Source organism: Ammodytes marinus (genome assembly GCF_949987685.1).
Source record: "Ammodytes marinus genome assembly, chromosome: 21".
Taxonomy (NCBI): domain Eukaryota; kingdom Metazoa; phylum Chordata; class Actinopteri; order Uranoscopiformes; family Ammodytidae; genus Ammodytes; species Ammodytes marinus.
In genome coordinates, this window is record NC_137225.1 from 3,668,646 (window position 1) to 3,687,571 (window position 18,926).

At 40.3% G+C, this 18,926-nt stretch overlaps 1 protein-coding gene across 1 annotated transcript; it reads left to right on the forward strand.

Annotated features, from left to right (window-relative positions):
• Positions 1-1,479: 1,479 nt before the first annotated feature.
• Positions 1,480-18,448, forward strand: LOC307268057 (carbohydrate sulfotransferase 8-like; the record flags this gene model as incomplete). Its single annotated transcript, XM_080050577.1, has 5 exons — positions 1,480-1,622; positions 1,707-1,773; positions 14,779-14,884; positions 16,978-17,015; positions 17,486-18,448. The coding sequence occupies 5 exons, from the start codon at positions 1,480-1,482 to the stop codon at positions 18,446-18,448; spliced, it is 1,317 nt and encodes a 438-aa protein (XP_079906703.1).
• Between the last annotated feature and the right edge of the window lie 478 nt (positions 18,449-18,926).

An 18,926-nucleotide genomic window follows, 5' to 3' on the forward strand; every position in this document is an offset into this window, starting at 1 on the left:
TATTGACCTGCTGATCTTGAGAAAAGCACGGGTGAATGGTATGTCAGCTAACTGCAACTAACATCTGTACGGTAAAAGATGAGTTATACTGCCTATGCCTGGGGCAATGTGGGAGGCACCTTCACACACTAACCAATACACAAAGATACCCAAAACATACTTCAAAACATAGGCTACACTAGATCAGTGTTCTGGAAAGGTAGCGAGGACGCACATACTGTAACAAGAGTCAGAGAAATACCATCAAATTCCATCAGGGTAAGACAACGTATACATTGCCCGTCTGTCTCTCTTTCTTTCAAACTTATTTTTATTCAATTTACAATTAAGGAAATATTAACAAACAGAACATAATTCTCAGCCAACAACAAACTTTTTGACTTGCTGTCAATCAATGGTTAAACGTGTTCCCTCCAAAGTGTGGAATCTTGTGAGGGGATTTGCAAAAAGACAAATTTCAATGTAGCCATTGACTCATAAAGTATATTGACCAATAATGCTCAAAAGAAATATTATTCCCTTGACTTGTCCATGTCAATTTCTTAATTTCAAGTGTTATTTTATTATTTATTTCATGTTAGCCACAAGTGGCACTGTTCTAGATTTACTTCTTGAAATACAATTGTTACGTGATAGGATGCATGTTGAAGTTAGTTATAAATACTCAACAATCTTTTTTAAAGATTATTTGTTGGGCATTTTGCTTTATTAGACATATTGGAGAGACAGAGTTGAAATGGGGCAAAGAGGAGTGGACATGCAGATAACTGACCCGGTCGGGATTCGAACCCGGGTCTGCTGCTGGGTTGTGTATCAGATCCAGATGTTAATACCTGGAAATGAAAGCTGAAATGTTGATCTATTGTCTCATATTCATCTTTTGATGTCAACCCCAAATGTTTCCAGTTTACAGCAAAAATAAAGTAATTGGCCTCACCGTTCCAATACTTTTGGAGGGGAATGTACATTGTATGAAACCTCTCAGACCTGGCTGGTGAGACCACTATGAAGCTGACGAGCACCAAGGTCTAAAAAGGATTAATGCAAAGAAAAGATACAAGGCAAAAAGAAGTTGGAAATGAAAGGAACAGATGTGATTTAAAAGTTTAAGAAACTTTTTTGCAATGATTTCAGTAATTTTTAAATGTTCTCATTACACATTTTCAGTACTTTTGCAGTTTTTTTTCTCCAGTAAAATTAACAAAATAAGTAGGAGATGAAAGCAGAATGAACTAAGATTAACATCAACCACTAGTCAGCGGAAAGCTTAATTCCTTGCCCACATAGGAGTGGGTAAGAATTATGATGTTTTTTGCCACATGTAATGTTTGAGTGTGTCATCATCACTTGTTGTGTGCACTTTATGTGGAAGAGGGCACGTTTGGTGGATTGGTAGGGTCAGTGAGGGAGAAAGATATCCAGAGCTGCAAGGTTTGTTATATTTTGGTTTATTCATTAATAAAACAGATGTAAACAGCAATGTTGTCCGTCAGTCCATCTCACACTTGTTGCTGGTTTGCCTCGGCTGAAGTCATTGTAAAGCCGGCCGTATCCCAAAACACAGTGGGTCAGGAACACAGCAACTCTTGTGTCCTCTTGTCCTGCAGAAGACACAGGGTCAGGTACTTACCAATCGAAAGAAAGTGCAATGTGCATATGAATTGCAATATGGATTGTATGTATCTCTCCTTTACTGATTGTGACAGCAAAGGCCGTGCAAAGGAGGAACTGCCTCTGGACCACAGTGAATGGGAGCTTCTGGGCCTGGTCATGGTGAGGTGTCCATGGCAGGAAGCAGGAAGTCTGGCACAATGTTTTGTTTTATAAGGTGTGGAACCAACTCCAAGGTCTGAGCCCTGTTTCAGGTAGCAGGTTTTACAAACTCTGGGTTTAATCCTGCGCTCTGAGTTGCTCAACTGAGCAACTCTGGGTTTTGGGTTTCAGAACAGTGGATCAGCGTTGGGATCAACTCTCAGCGTGTTCACTCTGGGTTGATCGCGTGCGTAAAAGCCATCGTCAATGGATCGCTGATAACATGTTTCACCATGGAAACAGAAGAAACAAATGCTTGATCCTCCCACTTCTCAAAAAAAAGAAAAACAACTTCTCCGCTCCTCCCACTACAGTAAGAAATATTAACGAATGAGTTTATGGTATGGAGAAGAATTAACTGGGATATTATCTCAGAACTCTGAACTAATCACCTCGGCCATTCAGATAAACAACAGGGGGAATATATTCCGTATGAGAAGCAAGTCTATTTTAAGAATTAAGGGTAACACTTTAGTTTGATAGTCCACTGTCGACACTCAACAAGCCATCAGTAGATATGCAGTTGCATGTCAACAGTGAATGAGTTGATATTCAACAAAACTATCTCAACAGATAAGTAACATGTATTCAACTAACTGTACGTTAACTATAAGTTGCACAATTAGTATATGTTTAGTTGATATTCAACAGTGAGTTAGTTGACACTCAACAGAAGTGTCAACAAACATGTAACATGCATTCAACTAAGTGTTAGTTAACTATAGAATAATTTTATTTTGTTAATTTATTTTTACAAATACAGTCTGCAACAGACATTATAATTTTTACTACATGTTCTTTACAAATATTCAACTATCAGTTGAGTGTCGACTTCTAGTAAGTTGACTATCAACTGCTGTTATTAACCAATACTCAACTTACGTTTCATATGGATCAACTTTCCCCCCACTCACAAGGAACACATCTAATGAATGAACATTCAACCCTCTGTTGATCATACAGTCCCCTCCATAAGTATCGGAACAGTGAGGCCAATTCCTTTATTTTTGCTGTAGACTGGAAACATTTGGGTTTGACACCAAAAGATGAATATGAGACAATAGCTCAACATTTCAGCTTTCATTTCCAGGTATTCTCTCTTCCTTGAAGTGTATATCATTGTTGTTTCTCAGTGCAACATAAAACAAAATAAAAAACATAACAGTGGCATTTTAATTATGGACTGAAGATAAAACAACTTAATTATCACTCTCTTGTGACTAAAAACTAGTTTAACCTGGTCCTGCCACTGTTATTTCAATGAGCACATTGGAATTATTTTTCGCTCTCTTTAGATCCGGTTCTTGGGTTTGCTGGCCACTCTCCAGGCCTGCTGTAGCCTACTCCTCTCCAATCGAAGCAGTTAGGCTGAAGAATCCAGAAATCTTGTCCTATCACCCAGTTGATCAACATAGAAAGAAATGACCTGAGAATTACCACAAAATAGTTCAAATGCATTTTGGTTTCCTTTATCCAAATCTTTATAGCATTATGGTTACACATAACATAATGCTTTGTATTGCTTAAATGCAATACATTTGGTACCCTAATCAAATACAATTCTCACTGAACCTTATACAAATTAACATTATTTTTTAATAAAAAAAATATATAATCCAGGGTTCTCAACTTTTGGAAATTGTTTAGAGTGAGACAGAAGCGGATTTCCCATGCGAGCGCGCGATGCGCGCAAGCGAAATTTTATTGTGCTTATTTATTAATTTAAAGCATAATAATGGTTTTTAACACAAGTTCAGTTCAATATAATTTCTTTGTTTTAGTTAAAATATAGCCTATTGTAGTAATTTTATGATGAAAGTATAACTGGATTAATACCAAATGCCAGACTAGTGAGATGGGTGTAGGCCTAGGGTAGTTGTTCGGGGTAGTTATTTCAGTAAAACTCTTAGTTCAGTTCAGCAAATATGGATACTGGATATTACTGATGCTCGCTGTTGTAGCTTCGAGTGGCAGATTTTGAGGCCTTCAGGATAGGGGTTTTCTGGCTCCCACTTGAAGCACTGTGGCTCCACACCAGCCATTTAGACCATCATAATGGAGGACAATGTTCCTTCTAGGGCTAGTCTGTTTCTGGTGCTGGTGAAGACCAACCATGGAGAAGACTCTTTCGGCGTCCGCATTTGAATGTGGGAGCACTAAAACCAACTTGGCCCCTCAACTAGTAGGTGAAAAATCAAAAAGCAAGTGCAAAACAAAAGCATTATTAGCTATGTCTTATGGGCTTCATGAGGGGCCTCTAAGGCCCCCACACACATACAGGAATAAACTTTCTACATGTAAATGATATACTGTTCATAAAAAGTAGCTTTCCACCCTGTATCTGTTGCAATGGGCCCCTCCATCATATAACATGGGTCTGCAGACCAATCTTCTGAAATGTTTTTACAGTTGCAGAGTAAAGAGTGCTGCCTGTTTAAGAAAAATAATGTTCCTTCTGCAGCTCAAGATTTGATTTAAATCTAAATTTTCCAGATTGATTTTTCAGATTGATGCATTTTACTTTAAAACTGTACCAATTTTCTTCCAGGGGGGCATGCCCCCGGACCCCCCAACAAGGTACAGGATATCTCCCACAGTATCCCAACATCCTGTGGGAAACACTGACTCCCTTAATATGTTTATGCCAGTAAACGTATGTATCTTTGCGGAAAAGTCAATGTAACTGACTGGATAGGGAGGGGGGCGGGGGGCTTTAAGAGTCTGGGCCTATTATCTCATAATCCGTCTATGAACCAACTAGTTTCCACAATCTTTTTATTTTTGCGGGGAGCATGCACAAGCATTATTCATAGAAGAAAATAAAAAATAAATGTGGGGGGCCCCACACAGGGTCTTGAAACGGGCCCCGAGATCGTTAGGACCGCCCCTGCACGCTTGTCGCGTAGCCTGACGAAACGCTGCGCCTTGTCTCTGCCCGCTCGGCTCTCGCAGAATGCATTAGTGGGCGCAACAAACGCCACGGCCCGTGTGAAACGGCCTTAACTACTGAACGAAGGAAATCAAATTAGTTTTCCCCCCAAAAAACGAATGAGTTTTTCCCCAAAAAACGGGACAAATTGTGTCCCGGGAGAGATTTTTCTTTCCTCGGGACAGCTGGTGAAAAAATAGAACAATTTCGGGAAAAACGGGACGGGTGGCAACCATAGATAGTATAAATAAGGTGGCAACACTAGATGATGGTGGTGAAGGCCAGGATTTATCGAAGCTATAGGCTATATATAAAAAAAATTGTTTGGCAGAGTTATAATTTGCGTGAGAAATGCAAGGTGTGGCGTGGAGCGTGTGAATTGCCTGAAATGCGTGTGTCTCACTCTCATTGCGTGAGGGTTGAGAACCCTGTATAATCTCTATGACCATTCGACACAACACCACATGCATAGACTCAGTTTTAGCTCACTTTAGCCTGAAATAGCAACATGCACTATGAATATTGAATATGCAAACATGTATTCACATACAGTTTAATGTCTATAAACACAATTTATTTAGACAGATATGTGTGAAGCTAGACATCTCTAGGCTCATGCTAACAGTGCTAATATAGCTAGTGCGCTAACCAGTGTCACCAAGTCTCACGCTTTGGCCGTGAGACACACGCATATCAACCAGTTCACACGCTCACACGCCACACCTCCAATTTCTCACGCAGAGAAATGAATCCCCGTAATATATATTTTTTTTTGGTACTTTTACTTTGAAAGTCTTATTTTGAAAAGCTAAACGGACTGAGTTCCGTGACATCCTCTTTCTGCCATGCTTTCTGCATGCGCGGTTTCTTTATGGCCGTGTGCAGCCCGTAGCCGCAGCAGCCACTTGGCAAACCACCACGGCCACGCCCCCCCCCTGCGTTACACTACAAAACTAATAAAAACCCTCCGCCTCCCAGTCCCGCCCTTTGTTCAAATTATATGGAAAATTAATGACAACAAGGACGCCGGTATTAAATGAACAAAGAGGTAAGAACACCTTAATCCAAATTAGTCACTTCACTTGATATATTCAAGCTTGTTTTGCATTATGTTATTGGGCTGGTTGACACACCAACACATTTTTGTTCTAAAATGTTGTCAACATTAATTGAATGAATGTATTGAGTAACTAAGCTTAGAGGTTACTGTGGGAAAAATATGTTCTGAGAAGACATCAAGTGTCATAGATTTAATATAATAATGGTGAATTGAAATTGGATAATAATAATAATAATAATAATAATAATAATAATAATAATAATAATAATAATAATACATTTCATTTATAGCGCTCTTCTCTCACTCAGAGCGCTTTACAAAAACAAAACAATAAACAAACAAAAATAACATGTAGAGTTGGGTTGGTGGGTGAACTAGGGGTAGGCAGAGGAGAAGAGATGGGTCTTGAGTTTGGACTGGAAGATGGTGAGGGACTCCGAGTCACGGATATGTTGGGGGAGGCTGTTCCAGAGCCTGGGAGCTGCCCTGGAGAAAGCTCTGTCACCAAAGCTGCAGAGTTTAGATGTGTGGGTGGAGAGGAGACTGGCTGAGGAGGATCTGAGGGCCCGAGGAGGTTGATAGGGGGAGAGAAGGTCAGTGAGATATGGGGGGGCCAGATGGTGGAGGGCTTTGTAGGTGAGGACCAGGGGCCTCATTTCTAAAGCTTTCTACGCACAAAAACCTTGCGTAGACGGCAGAAATGTGCGGTCAAATGTGCGGTGGCAAAACGGTGGTATTTATAAAAGAATTCTTTGCGTAGAAGTGTGCGTATTTGCACGCAAACTTTTGACCATGCGTAGAGCTCACGCAAGGTTTTGCTGACTCGGGGAATCAGCGACACTCAATGGCAACACCACGAAATAAAGCTCTGTCATCGGAAAAACACATATCCTTGGCACCCAATATATTTCATCAATTATGTGCGTACCTATTGTTGCGAATATAGGCTGCTGTTGTCTATGGCATGCAGTAATGATGTAGGTTGATTTACTTATCAAGTAGGTCTATACATATTTTGATTATATTTTGAAATTTAATCTTATAGTTCTACTCTATAATAATATCATATACCTCGGGAGGTGTGTCCCTGAGTGGCCAGCGGGAGAGCAAATAGTCTATATTTTAGGCTGTGTGTAAAAAGTAGTTTTGTACAAAGTTAAGGCCAACCATATTAATTAAAACTATATATTTCGTTAGATAAAATCATGTTATGAATTTAGCAAATTATTTTATGCATCTCTTTCCCATAACAACTAACCCTCGAAGTTTAAACTAGCCTATAATCTGACGTTGTTGGAAATGTGTTGATCTATGGAAGGGAAACAATGCTTTGGAATATACTATAGGCTAATGCATTATTTCACTTCTCACAACACATTTTATATAGGCCTACATATAGGCTAGTCCTACAGTTTCGCTAATACGTGATATTTCATACAGTACAAAGTTGGGCAAAACATCTTAACAAAGACTATAACAACTGTGCCAATCATGATATGTGATCAGCGCGCGCGTGTGTGTTTGTGTTTTTGAGGCAGTTACAGCGACGCATGGCACGGGCTTTCTTCCTTTCCAGTCGCTTTCTTTGTGGCCGGTTACCTCCCTTTTTTCCTCATGTCAGTCAAAATGCTGTGCTTATTAAGTGCGTCATCATCTTCAGGAGCTATTTAGCATTCGCCATGTATGGTAGATTGTGGGATGAAACTGGGAGGTGTAGTGGGATGACACCGGGCGGAGATCGTCCGCGCACAAATCACCGCAGGTGGGTTATTATAAAGGGAAGATTGCGTGCAACTGTGCGCAGCACAGTTTTATAAATCTCAACTTTTTTTTTGCGCAGCACATTCTTGGCTTTGTGCGAACGCAATGTTTTGGGAAGGTTTCTACGCACACCGTTATAAATGAGGCCCCTGGAGTTTGTAATTGATCCGGAATGAAATGGGGAGCCAGTGGAGCTTTTTGAGGACTGGGGTGATGTGGTTCCACGAGTTGGTGTGAGTGAGGAGACGGGCAGCTGCATTCTGGACACGTTGGAGTCTGTTGATGGAGGTGGTGCTGATGCCGGCGAGGAGTGAATTACAATAGTCAAGGCGGGAGGAGATGAAGGCATGGATGAGTCTTTCAGCAGCATGGGGTGTGAGGGAGGATCTAATCTTTGCAATATTACGGAGGTGATAAAAGGAGGTTTTGACAGTGTGACAGATGTGGGGTTCAAGGGAGAGGGTGGGATCAAAAATAACCCATACAATGTTGAATAGGCCTACATATAGAATAATTACCTTTATTACAGTTTAACCAAGTGTTTTAACAATAGGCTACAGGAGATATTTGAAAGCACTACACATGCATTGTAGGCTATTCAATTAAATTTGTGTCAGCGAAACCGTGAATGTTCTCTTTTACTTTACATAAAAATGAATGCAGAAAAGGCACACATTGCTTCATAAAAATTCACCAGAATGCAGGAAATTAAGTGTTTAATGCTAAAAAATGTCTGGGGGGGACCCCCAGACCCCCACTTACAATATGTCCACACCCAATGTTTAATTAAAACCTGTCCTACGACTTTGCAATTCATGAATTTGTTTATTTTAATAAGATTTTTGATGTTTTATCACATTTTCCAATTGTCTTTTATTTCTGATTTATTATGAACAATATGTAAACTTGCAGGACACTAGCAAAAATTATTGGGTGGGAAAGAGGACACGGTTTTGGGTCCCTCGGCCAAAAAATCTCACTCCAAACTTTTGGTGAAACTTGGCAGCCCTGGCGCTAACCACAGCGCTAATGCTAATGTAGCTATGCTAGCGGGAGGCCGTGGCGCTAATATATATCACATTATTCTTACATACACAAAACGATATCTCACAAATACCTCAGTTAACTCACCAATTATTTCCTTTGGCAAATGGCAGCATTATTGTGACCCCCACGGGTCTTTAGTGTGAGATGGATGGGTTTGTCACGCTGGCTTAGCACAAAGCTGCTGCTTTTACTGTCCAGATCCATGGTCCAGATACACATCCACTGCTGATTGTTGATGAAGAGCGAAAGATGAATATATCTGAATGAAAAGAATGGTTGAAAAATAGAATGTTTGAAAAATTTGGAATATTTGGAAGTTTGAATGGACTTTCTAGCTGGAATTAGGAATGAATTATGACCTTGAAGTATGACCTCCAAAATGTTATCAGTTCATCTTTGAGTCAGAATCAACATTTGTGCAAAATTTGAAGAAAAAACGTGGAAGCGTTCATGAGATAATGCAGTCACAAAAGGCAACGTCACAGTACCCTTGAAATTTGACCTATGACCTCTAAACTCTTGTGATGTCATCTCTGAGTCATAATCAACATCTGTGCAAATTTTGAAAAAAATCCGGTGAAGTCAAGAAGTTTGTGTTGGAACGGGGACTCGAAACCCCGACCCTGTGTTCAGCTCAGTCAGGATACTACAATGTAATGTCCTGAAGGAGCTGAACATGTAGAATGTTGAATGAAGTTTATCGGATGAAAAATGTTAACACATTTTGAATTTTTCCCATCCGCTTTGAATGGGGCTGTGGTGTCATTTTTGCAGAATAACATTTAAAATCCACATACATATTTTCATATTTTTTCTTATTTTCGGGAACCTCTACTGGTTTCCAGAGGAGGTAATTTCAAACTCATGAAAAAGTTGATTATTTTGAAAGTTATTAGAGAAAAAGCATTCTCAAACTCTCGACTTAGGAAAATTTCACTTGTATTCTGGATGTATCATAAGAGATTGGACTGTTCTCCCATTCTGTGACCTACATTATCCTATGATGTCAGACAGGTGCAGAGGTCTCCATAGTGACTGACAGCTAATCAGTGTCAATTGAAAACAGCTGGTACTGTACACACGTACAGTCACTTCTCTCCCAAAGAGGATCACACACAGGCGATTTCAGAGAAATGTGTCTTGTTAAAGAAAAAGAGCACCAAACACAACCCATAGGACCCTGCATTATATTTTATTTTAAATGAATATTTTTATTAAAAATCCATGTGTCTTTCTTCAATAGCTTCTAATTCATCCGATCCAGCGTCTCCAAATTATTTGGTCACACAAAATTCCTCAGATTTAGCATCTTAATTTTCCTCTCAAAGTGCACCAGATTCATAGCCTGGAAATCCAGACCCTGATATCTTGAACGATAGAGGGTCTGGCCACGATCAATAGTAATTTCCAACTCAAGGGGCGGCTCCTACTCGTGCATTTCAAATGCCACTGCACGCAGTTGGATAGCACTACAACCAATCAGAGCGATGCACAAGGCGACGTAAGCCCCTTTCGTTTAGCGAACAGCTGTTAAACTGTTAAATTAAACGTTTGCCGTTGTCGGTCGGCAAAATAGAACATTCCACTTACTTGCTAATGAAAGATTTGAGTGCCGTCTTCCAAATCGTTAAGGGTCGAGGCCAAAGCAGTCTCAAACTCACACAACATATCCGCAGCCATATTTGATGTTTACTATCACGGCTTCGACGTCGCATGCACGTCACTGTCGTCATCCGGTTACGTCCTCCCCAGAGCACCATATAAAGGGCTCTGGCGCACCCATATTAGATAGAACCAATTGAAACCACCAGCCAGATTTCTGGCTTTCTTGATAAAGCTTCAACGGAGCGTGTCCAGACCAACACGCGCAGCAAATTTAATTTGCCAGCGCCTAGTGGCAGGTCTGGGAATGCCAGGCTACCAGATTCATGCATTTCACTTTAAAAAGGTAAAAAAAAAAAATCCTGGGGGGGCATACCCCCGGACCCCCCTAGGAGAGTCTGGTTCTCCGCTGGCTACTATTTTCACCCAGCAGGACTATGGAGACACTAGCGAAAAAACACTGGGGGTGAGAATGACATTTAACAATAGTCAATCATTTGACTGTCTGCCTATCTTTTTCACTCCGCTGCACACTCAGTCACTACTATCCATGCTTAAAGGAAGCAGGATTAAACAACTGGATTAAGATGTTCAAATGTATTTTAAAAAAGCAAAGCAAAAACATACTTAGATAAGGATGTTAAAATGTCTAAAACATTTTTTTTTTAAACGCACAAAGATGTTTAGAGTGTTTCAAAAATATGTTTAAATTGTGTTTTAAATATAATTAATTAAAAGTAGGGCTGTCAAGCGATCAAAAAAAAATTATCTAATTAATTACAGGCTCTGTGATTAATTAATCTAAATTAATCGCATACTTTTATGACACTTTTATACCTGTTTATAAACAGCTGTATAGCGTGCTACAGTTTGTTTCTCTCGCTCTTCGTCTCTCGTAACTTCTGTCTCCACAACAGACAGCGCTGCACTGCCACAGATGCCTATGCCGATTCATTCACCATCGTCGTACTCATAGGCAAAAATATTGACACACACACATATACACACACACGGGGCGGGTGTCCGTTTACGCGGGACACGAGACAGCTAGCAAACAAAATTGAGACACACGGAGGAAGATTGAGAGATACTGTTTTGAACCTAGCCTACATTGTTGCACCCACTAAATCAATAACGCACAGACACTGCGGAGAATAAAGTAAGATGTCTTCCTACATTCATGCTTATTTGCCCGAAACATCCCATGAACCGTCCATAGAGCCCTCGGTCCCTTGTTTCTCTCTTTACTTTTCTCCCTTTCACCCGTACGGGCTGTGTATGCAAGCTTCAGGTGCAGCTGCACACCACTTTTGCACCGGGTCAAAGGCAGAGGTGGAAAGAGTACAAAAATATTCTACTCAAGTAAAAGTATGATTACTTGGATGAAATTTTACTGAAGTAAACGTAAAAGTACTGGTCTAAAAATGTACTGAAGTAAAAGTGAAAAAGTAGCTGATTTAAAATGTACTTAAAGTACACGTTACTAGTTACTTTTTAACAGCGGGAGGGGGCAGGGGTCTCTTCTGTGTAGGGCGCCGTGAGTTGTCGGGGGGGGGGGGGGGAGGGGTGGGCTGCGTTGATTTCCAACTGACCAAATTTTATTTTTTATTTTTTTTAAGTGCTAGCAAGCGCGATGTGTGCTTGTGTATGGTCATATCCGCGCGAAAGGCCGCGATTTGCAGTAAATAAATGTCCACGTGTCTCTGTAGGCTATTTAAAATTAATCAAGCAAGTAGACTAATAATAACATTAATTAATTATTGGTTATCGCATCACATAATCATTGGCCTATAGTAATAAAACACCACCTTAACTAAGTTTACAGTTTACATTTTTGTTTTATGAAATGCAAACCTTAGTGAATCATTTGCTCTTGTTTCTCTGTCCTGAGATTCACACAGACTGAGCAGTCTTGTTTAAATGTTACAAATTGAGCTAATAAACTGAACTTTGAATTGTTTTGCTGCAGAAGTTATCTCAGCTAATTTGTTATCTAATTTGATAATAAGGTGATTGTATGCAGAATGCTCGTGCCAGAAACTCATACAGTGGTTTTGTACAGATAAATAAATAAATATTAGCAGGTTCTCAATAGTATTTCAATTTAGGGGGGCGCGGAAAAATGTCTGTCCCCTAGGGGGGGCATGACAGAAAATAATTGAGAACCACTGTTGTAGGGCATTCTTTATATAGACAAGGGGATATCAATCTCAAACTAGTTTTGTTTAATTAATGCAACACTTTTACAAATTAAAGTGCACAAATTAAACAAATCATGTCACCACACATGTATGGATGTATACTGTGTCATTATACTTTAGAAAAGCAAATATGGAGCAAATTGTCTGTTAATGTGGGAATGTAACCGGTCTACAGACCTAAACAGACTGCAGCTGCAGTTCTAATAATGTAATTGTGTACAATTGATCTAAACCATGGAAATTGCAAGGTTAGGCTGCTCGATTTTGACAAAAATCATAATCATGATTATTTTGATTGACATTGTGTAATCACAATTATTAGACAATTATTCATTGACTTAAGAACTGCAACATGCACTTATTTAACATTTGAAACCATGACTTTTGACTTTAAACATATCCTAATTGAACTGAAAACAAGGAAAATGCAAATATCCTTTGTAAAACATATTTTTAATAATTAAATAAAATAAGTGTCAAAATCAAAATAAACCTTTGCAAATGTTGTTGATAGGGCACGTCTTTTGCTAGCAAGAATGTGAGGGCATATTTTATTTATATCTCATGGAGCTGGCTGGATAAGCAAGTTGCATTGTAAGCTACAGTGTTCTTAATTGATGACTGTTGTGGTGGCAAGAGTCAAGGAGCTTTAAACTTCCTGTGTTTTTTATTCCTTTATTGCTTGGTCATAGACCACTTGGATTCGACATAAAGTGAGTAAACTAGTTAGTCATGATGTTTTGAGGTGCAGCTGGGTCGCATATGACTTTTTTTCTCTCTCTCTCACGGTCGCGCATGTCATCTGACTCGCGTGTCCGTGGCTGCGCATAACATATCTTGCACATTGTTTTAGTCTATTACTTTTACCTTTCATCTCGAGCAAAGGCTGACTTTCTGCCGTCTTCTGGAAGTTTTTCAAAGCTCCCGGCAACACGCACCGTCTCCATCCTACTCTGCGCTGAAAGCTAGGTGAGGGAGGGGCCGATCGCGCGGCTGGATGAAAGGTTTGCTGCATTTAAAAGCCTTCACATCTTCAATGACAGTTTAACTAGGATTATTTTGTTTTAAGGATAGAGGGAAGCAATGTTTGTTGTTATCATTTAGTCGCAATTATCCTGTCGATCATTCTCTGTGTTAGTTTCCGGTATTGTGCTGTAAAAATAAAAGCCCCCCGCGATATTTCTTTTCTTTTCTCTCCTTTCCCTATCTATTTTTTTACTCAGTAACGCAGGTGATATAAAATGTAGCGAAGTACAATACTTCAAAATAAACATACTAAAAGTAAAAGTATAGGTTTTAAAAATCACTTAAATTACAAGTACACGGAAAAACTACTCAATTACAGGAACGCGAGTAAATGTAATGTCGCTACTTTACACCCCTGGTCAAAGGGCATTATAGAAGTACGATTAATCTGCGTTAATTTTTTTAATCGCGTTAATTTTTCTGTGATTAATTTATCGAAATTAATGTGTTAATTTGACAGCTCTAATTATAATATATTTCAAAACATGCAGGGATTTAGAATATTTTTTTCTGGGGTGGGGGGGGGGGGGGGGATTTGCTGAAATGTGTTCTCTGAGGGGGGGGCTCACTCTCGCACACTTTGAAAACCCCTGGTGTAGCCTATAGGCAGAACTTCTTACCTGAGAGTGCGGCAGCTGGGCCATTATCTTGCTTCTTCTGGTAGGCTATAAGGTCAGCAGCTTCTTCAGCATACTGTATAAGAACGGGCAAACGTCAGGTACCATGTACCAGGAAGCCTAAGTACTGCACTCACCGAGGCACTCACGCACATTCGCAGCCGAGACACCCACCCGAGGCGCGCATGTGACGTCACGCACCCGCATTCGGGCGCTCATGTGACGGCACCCATCCGCAATGAGTAACTCGAGAAACTTTTGTGAGAAGTTGTCACCTACAGGCCTGCTATTATAGTAAGATATACATATATATGCCTTTTTTTCTCACTTGAGCCTAAACGGTCTCTGCACAGGATTATAAAATAGTTCAGTCTCTCTACAAATACATGTATGTGTTTATTTAGTAGGTGTCTCCTATAATGCCTATGCCTGGCAAAGTTCCAAATGTGGGAGGCACCTTCACACACTGCCAAATACACAAAGACACGCAATACATTTTTCAAAATTAAAGGCTACACTAAATCAGTGTTCTGTAGCGAGGACGCACATAACAAGAGTCAGAGAAGAGAAGATAACAAGTGTTATACATTTGACATAAAAATTATAAAATCAAATTTAAGGTGACATTCTATTCTTAATCCCTGATAACATCTACAATTTTAAATATTTATACTTTTAAACTCAACAGCAGCATAAAAATATGCTTTCTTGGATTTTCTCCAGGAATCAGAATCTCAGTGTCTACTGCATCATGCTGTGGAGTACGCGGAAGAGGGTATTGAACCTACTGCGTGGCAGGAGTGCCCCATGGTTCCTCCTGCTCTTGGCTGTAGGAGGTCTGTTTCTCTTCCTCAATATAAAGAATATCCAGCAACAAGGCACAGGTTAGTCTCTACTTGGCCTACTCCTATGCTATATTGTCCACAGCCCAAAAAGGTCTGCTGGATCATCTTCAGCATCCCACTTCCAGGCCACTTTTCATGCTTGTGGGAGCTCATTACAATACTAGAGCTATACCTGTAGTTCAGGGGTGGCCGAGCCGCATGCGGCTCTTTGCCCAGCTTCGTGCGGCTCTTCAGTTCATATCAAATTATGGGATTATAATTTTATTTTATTTTTATTTTTTTAATGCTTTTTTTTGTGTGGGCCTATGTGTGTGCATGTTCGCAAACGTTTCATGCGGCTCTTATGTTCGTTTTACATGTTGTCTATTATTTCATTTTTTATTTTATTAATGTGTAGGCCCTATGTGTATGCCTGTTCGCAAACGTTTGGTGCGGAAGCAACATAAAACTGCCCGCTCAGCTTGGAGGGAGGTTTTCCGTGAGTAAACTATTTGTGTCAAGTTCGCTCCGAAACAGAGTGGGAGAGTTCATATTTTTTGTTGAACGTCATGCCAAGCCATTCTGCCTTATATGCCAGGTGTCATTTGCGCATTTCAAGGCTTCAAATCTTCAGCGCCACTTCAGCTCTCTCCATGCTAAAAGTAAGTCCCACAAAGCAACATGCATAGTAAGAGAAAAACGCTATTTTAAATTGTTATATTTTTGTTTGTGGACTTGGTTGAACTGAGAGTTTGTGTGTGAGGCAGTGCACACAATGTTCATTGTTGAAAATGACTGCCCTGTCGTCTTTAGTCCAGTCCTGTCATTATCACAGGGGCGGCCTTAACGATCTGGGGGCCCGTTTCAAGTCCTAGTGTGGGGCCCCCTGTTTGTTTTTGTTTTTTTAAATAAATATTGCTTGTGCATGCATGTGCAAGCTCCCCGCGAAAATAAAAACGCCCCCCCCCCCCCTGAAATCTTACTGGCCACCCCAGTGCCCCCCCCCCCCCAGTTCAAATGTTATTTTTTATTTTAATTTTATTTTTTTAATTACATTTTTTTCCTGATATGTAGCCTAGTTCAGAGATGATATGTATTTTTTTTTCTTAACTTTTTTTGATAGGTAGTTGCCAAGTTCATCACACAAACACTCCAATCCACTGATATGAGATCAGTTTGCAATTTTCAATTACTAAATTAATGGTAGGACTGTGGCCACTAGAACTGGTCTCTGGTTAGCAAAGGTCTTGAAAACAGCATAAGTGTGCTTGTGACATGCGTGCCACCCATGCATGTGTATAGGCACGTGTCCCAGCAGATTTTTGAAATCTGAATAAAAAAATTAAAGTTTGTAGTTAGCGAGTGTAACATGTTCTTAGCAAGGGCAGACTTTCATAAATAAAGGTTTATTTTTTTAGCAAGGTATTTGGTCAAAAGCTAGTGGTCATCCGTCCCTCTGTCCAGTTGTTAGGCATCTGGCTGCTAGCAAGTTATGTTGTCTTGCTAATTTTACTATTCATCTGAGCTGAAATAAATATTTACTTTTTCCTTTATTATCTTCGCGAGAATGCACCAGAATGCTTAGATTACATGTTAAAAACACAAAAAAATCTTCTGGGGGGAGGGGGGCGGATGCCCCCACACCCCCCTTCAGGGGTTTAGTTTGCTGACAAACATTACAATGGATACTAACATGATTTGGGCATTTGGGATTATAAATCATCTTTGAATTGGTTGTACAGCATATCACATGCTATTCATTCAGGGGTGCGATGGCCACCCCACTCTAACTCTGTGGCCCACCTTGGCCACCCCCAGTCAAAATTTCCTGGAATCGCCACTGTGTGTACCCGTGTGTACGATGTGGCTCTTTGCAGTAACACAGTAAAAAATGTGGCTCTTTGTCTTTGTCTGACTGGTTGGCCACCCCTGCTGTAGTTGATCAGCAGTGGTTTTACTGGGGATTAAAAGCATATGGAGGTAGTGAAGTGATAGGAATCCTTAAATCATTGCAGCTTTGATGCATTTGCATTCACAAATGTATGCTTTCCTTTGTAAGTGCTCATTTTCTTATCTCTTTTCTCTTCTGCCTCCCCAGGCTTGGAGCTTGAAAGCATTCCACAGCAGCCCAGAGAGGTACGTGTTTACTCCATTCGTCCCAAAACAATCAATTCCAGCTCAACCAACATTAATTTATAAAAAATCAATTTTAGTCCATTTCGTTTTTAAAAGCATTATTAGCTAAATAACCATCAACTGTGATTATACATAATAGTTTACTTTTACGTCGGTTCCTGAAGTCTTAAGACAGTTATTTGCCTAATAAGGTTTTTGAATGGGCCTAAACCAAACTACATTTAATCTATACAATTGCATTAAATGTGTCCTGAACTGTTCCACAGCATTATAAGCATGGAGGATTCGAAACAGGTCTTTTAGAGTTCAGATAGAAAGAGAAGATCAGAGAGATTTACCACCTCAGTGAAGCTTAAATTCTATGTTCTTGTACATGCATTTACATTATCATCAGAAAATGTTACTTTTGTTAGGTTGAATAACTTTTTCTCCTGTCTACCACAACATGTGCTGTGACTCTTCCTATGCAGGACAGAAGAGGGAGATCTGACCAGAGTAGACAGACAGCCTCCCCTGATGATCCAGAGCAGGACATAGGCTCCCTCCGTGTCTCCTCTACAGCAGACTCTTTTTCCCCTGAGAGCTGGAAACAGCTTTCTGATATCAAAGAAACACGTAGGCAACTGGTAAAGGAGACGTGTGCTAAATACAAAAGCAGCAATTCCAAGAAAGTCACACCTCATAGTGTACGAAACATCTTTGTGGAGGACAAGTACAAAGTGTTGTACTGCCATGTGCCCAAGGCTGGCTCTTCCAACTGGAAAAGGGCCCTAATTGTTCTGGCGGGCAAGGTCGCCAACTCAATGGCTAAGAACATTAAACATGATGATGCCCACTTTGGCGGTCATCTCAGAACTCTTAACACTTTTAACAAAGAGGAAATCATGCACCGTCTAAAGACATACACCAAAGTCATCTTTGTCCGAGAGCCCTTTGAGAGAGTGGTGTCAGCTTACAGGGACAAGTTTAATAATCCGGATCCCGTGTACCATCCCGTATTTGGGAAACCCATCATCACCAAGTACAGAAAGGACGCATCCCGTCAAGCCCTGTGGACAGGTGACGGGGTCACATTCAAGGAGTTTGTTAAGTACCTGCTCGATGAGCACCGGCCGGGTCCGTCGGGACTGGACATCCACTGGGACCATATTAGCGACTTCTGCAGCCCTTGTCTTGTAGACTACGACTTCATCGGCAAGTTTGAGAACATGGAGGAAGAGTCCAAATTTGTCCTGCGAATGATTGGGGCGCCACCCAACATCATGTTGCTCAGTTCAAAAGATAGGAACCCATCCGACAAGAGGACCTCTTTTGATATCACAGAAAAATACTTTTCACAGGTCAACCTGACGGAAAGACAGCGACTCTATGACTTCTACTACATAGAATATCTGATGTTCAACTACTCTAAGCCTTTAAACAATTTGTTTTAACTGAAAATCAGACTTTGATGACAACCCTCAGAATCAAGTAAAGCTTCTATGTGGAGCCGTCACTTTGCCATCGTTCAGATGCCATCCAGGGACACATCCATCACAGAGGTGGAGGCAGACATACCAATCTCTGCTCTTGACAGTATAGCCTCAGCAGACCTGACTGCACTGCAGAAGGAATACATGCTGAAGTTCTTTTTTTTTAGTTTAACTGAAAACTCTCCCTCTCCTGCTATTACAATCATTCTGCGTGTCTTTCTTCTCTTCCTTGTATGCACAGCCGCCCATAAGGGGTAGATAGTGGGAAAGCCTTATAGGGCCCAGCCACTTGGTCTTTGGAGGCCAAGAACCTAGCTAAGCTAAACTTTATTTTTTACCGAAATATTCACTACAACAAATTAAAACTTGCACGACTATAACTAACAAAATTTAATTCATTGTTACTTGAGTAAAATGTCAATATCTGCTCACCATCAGC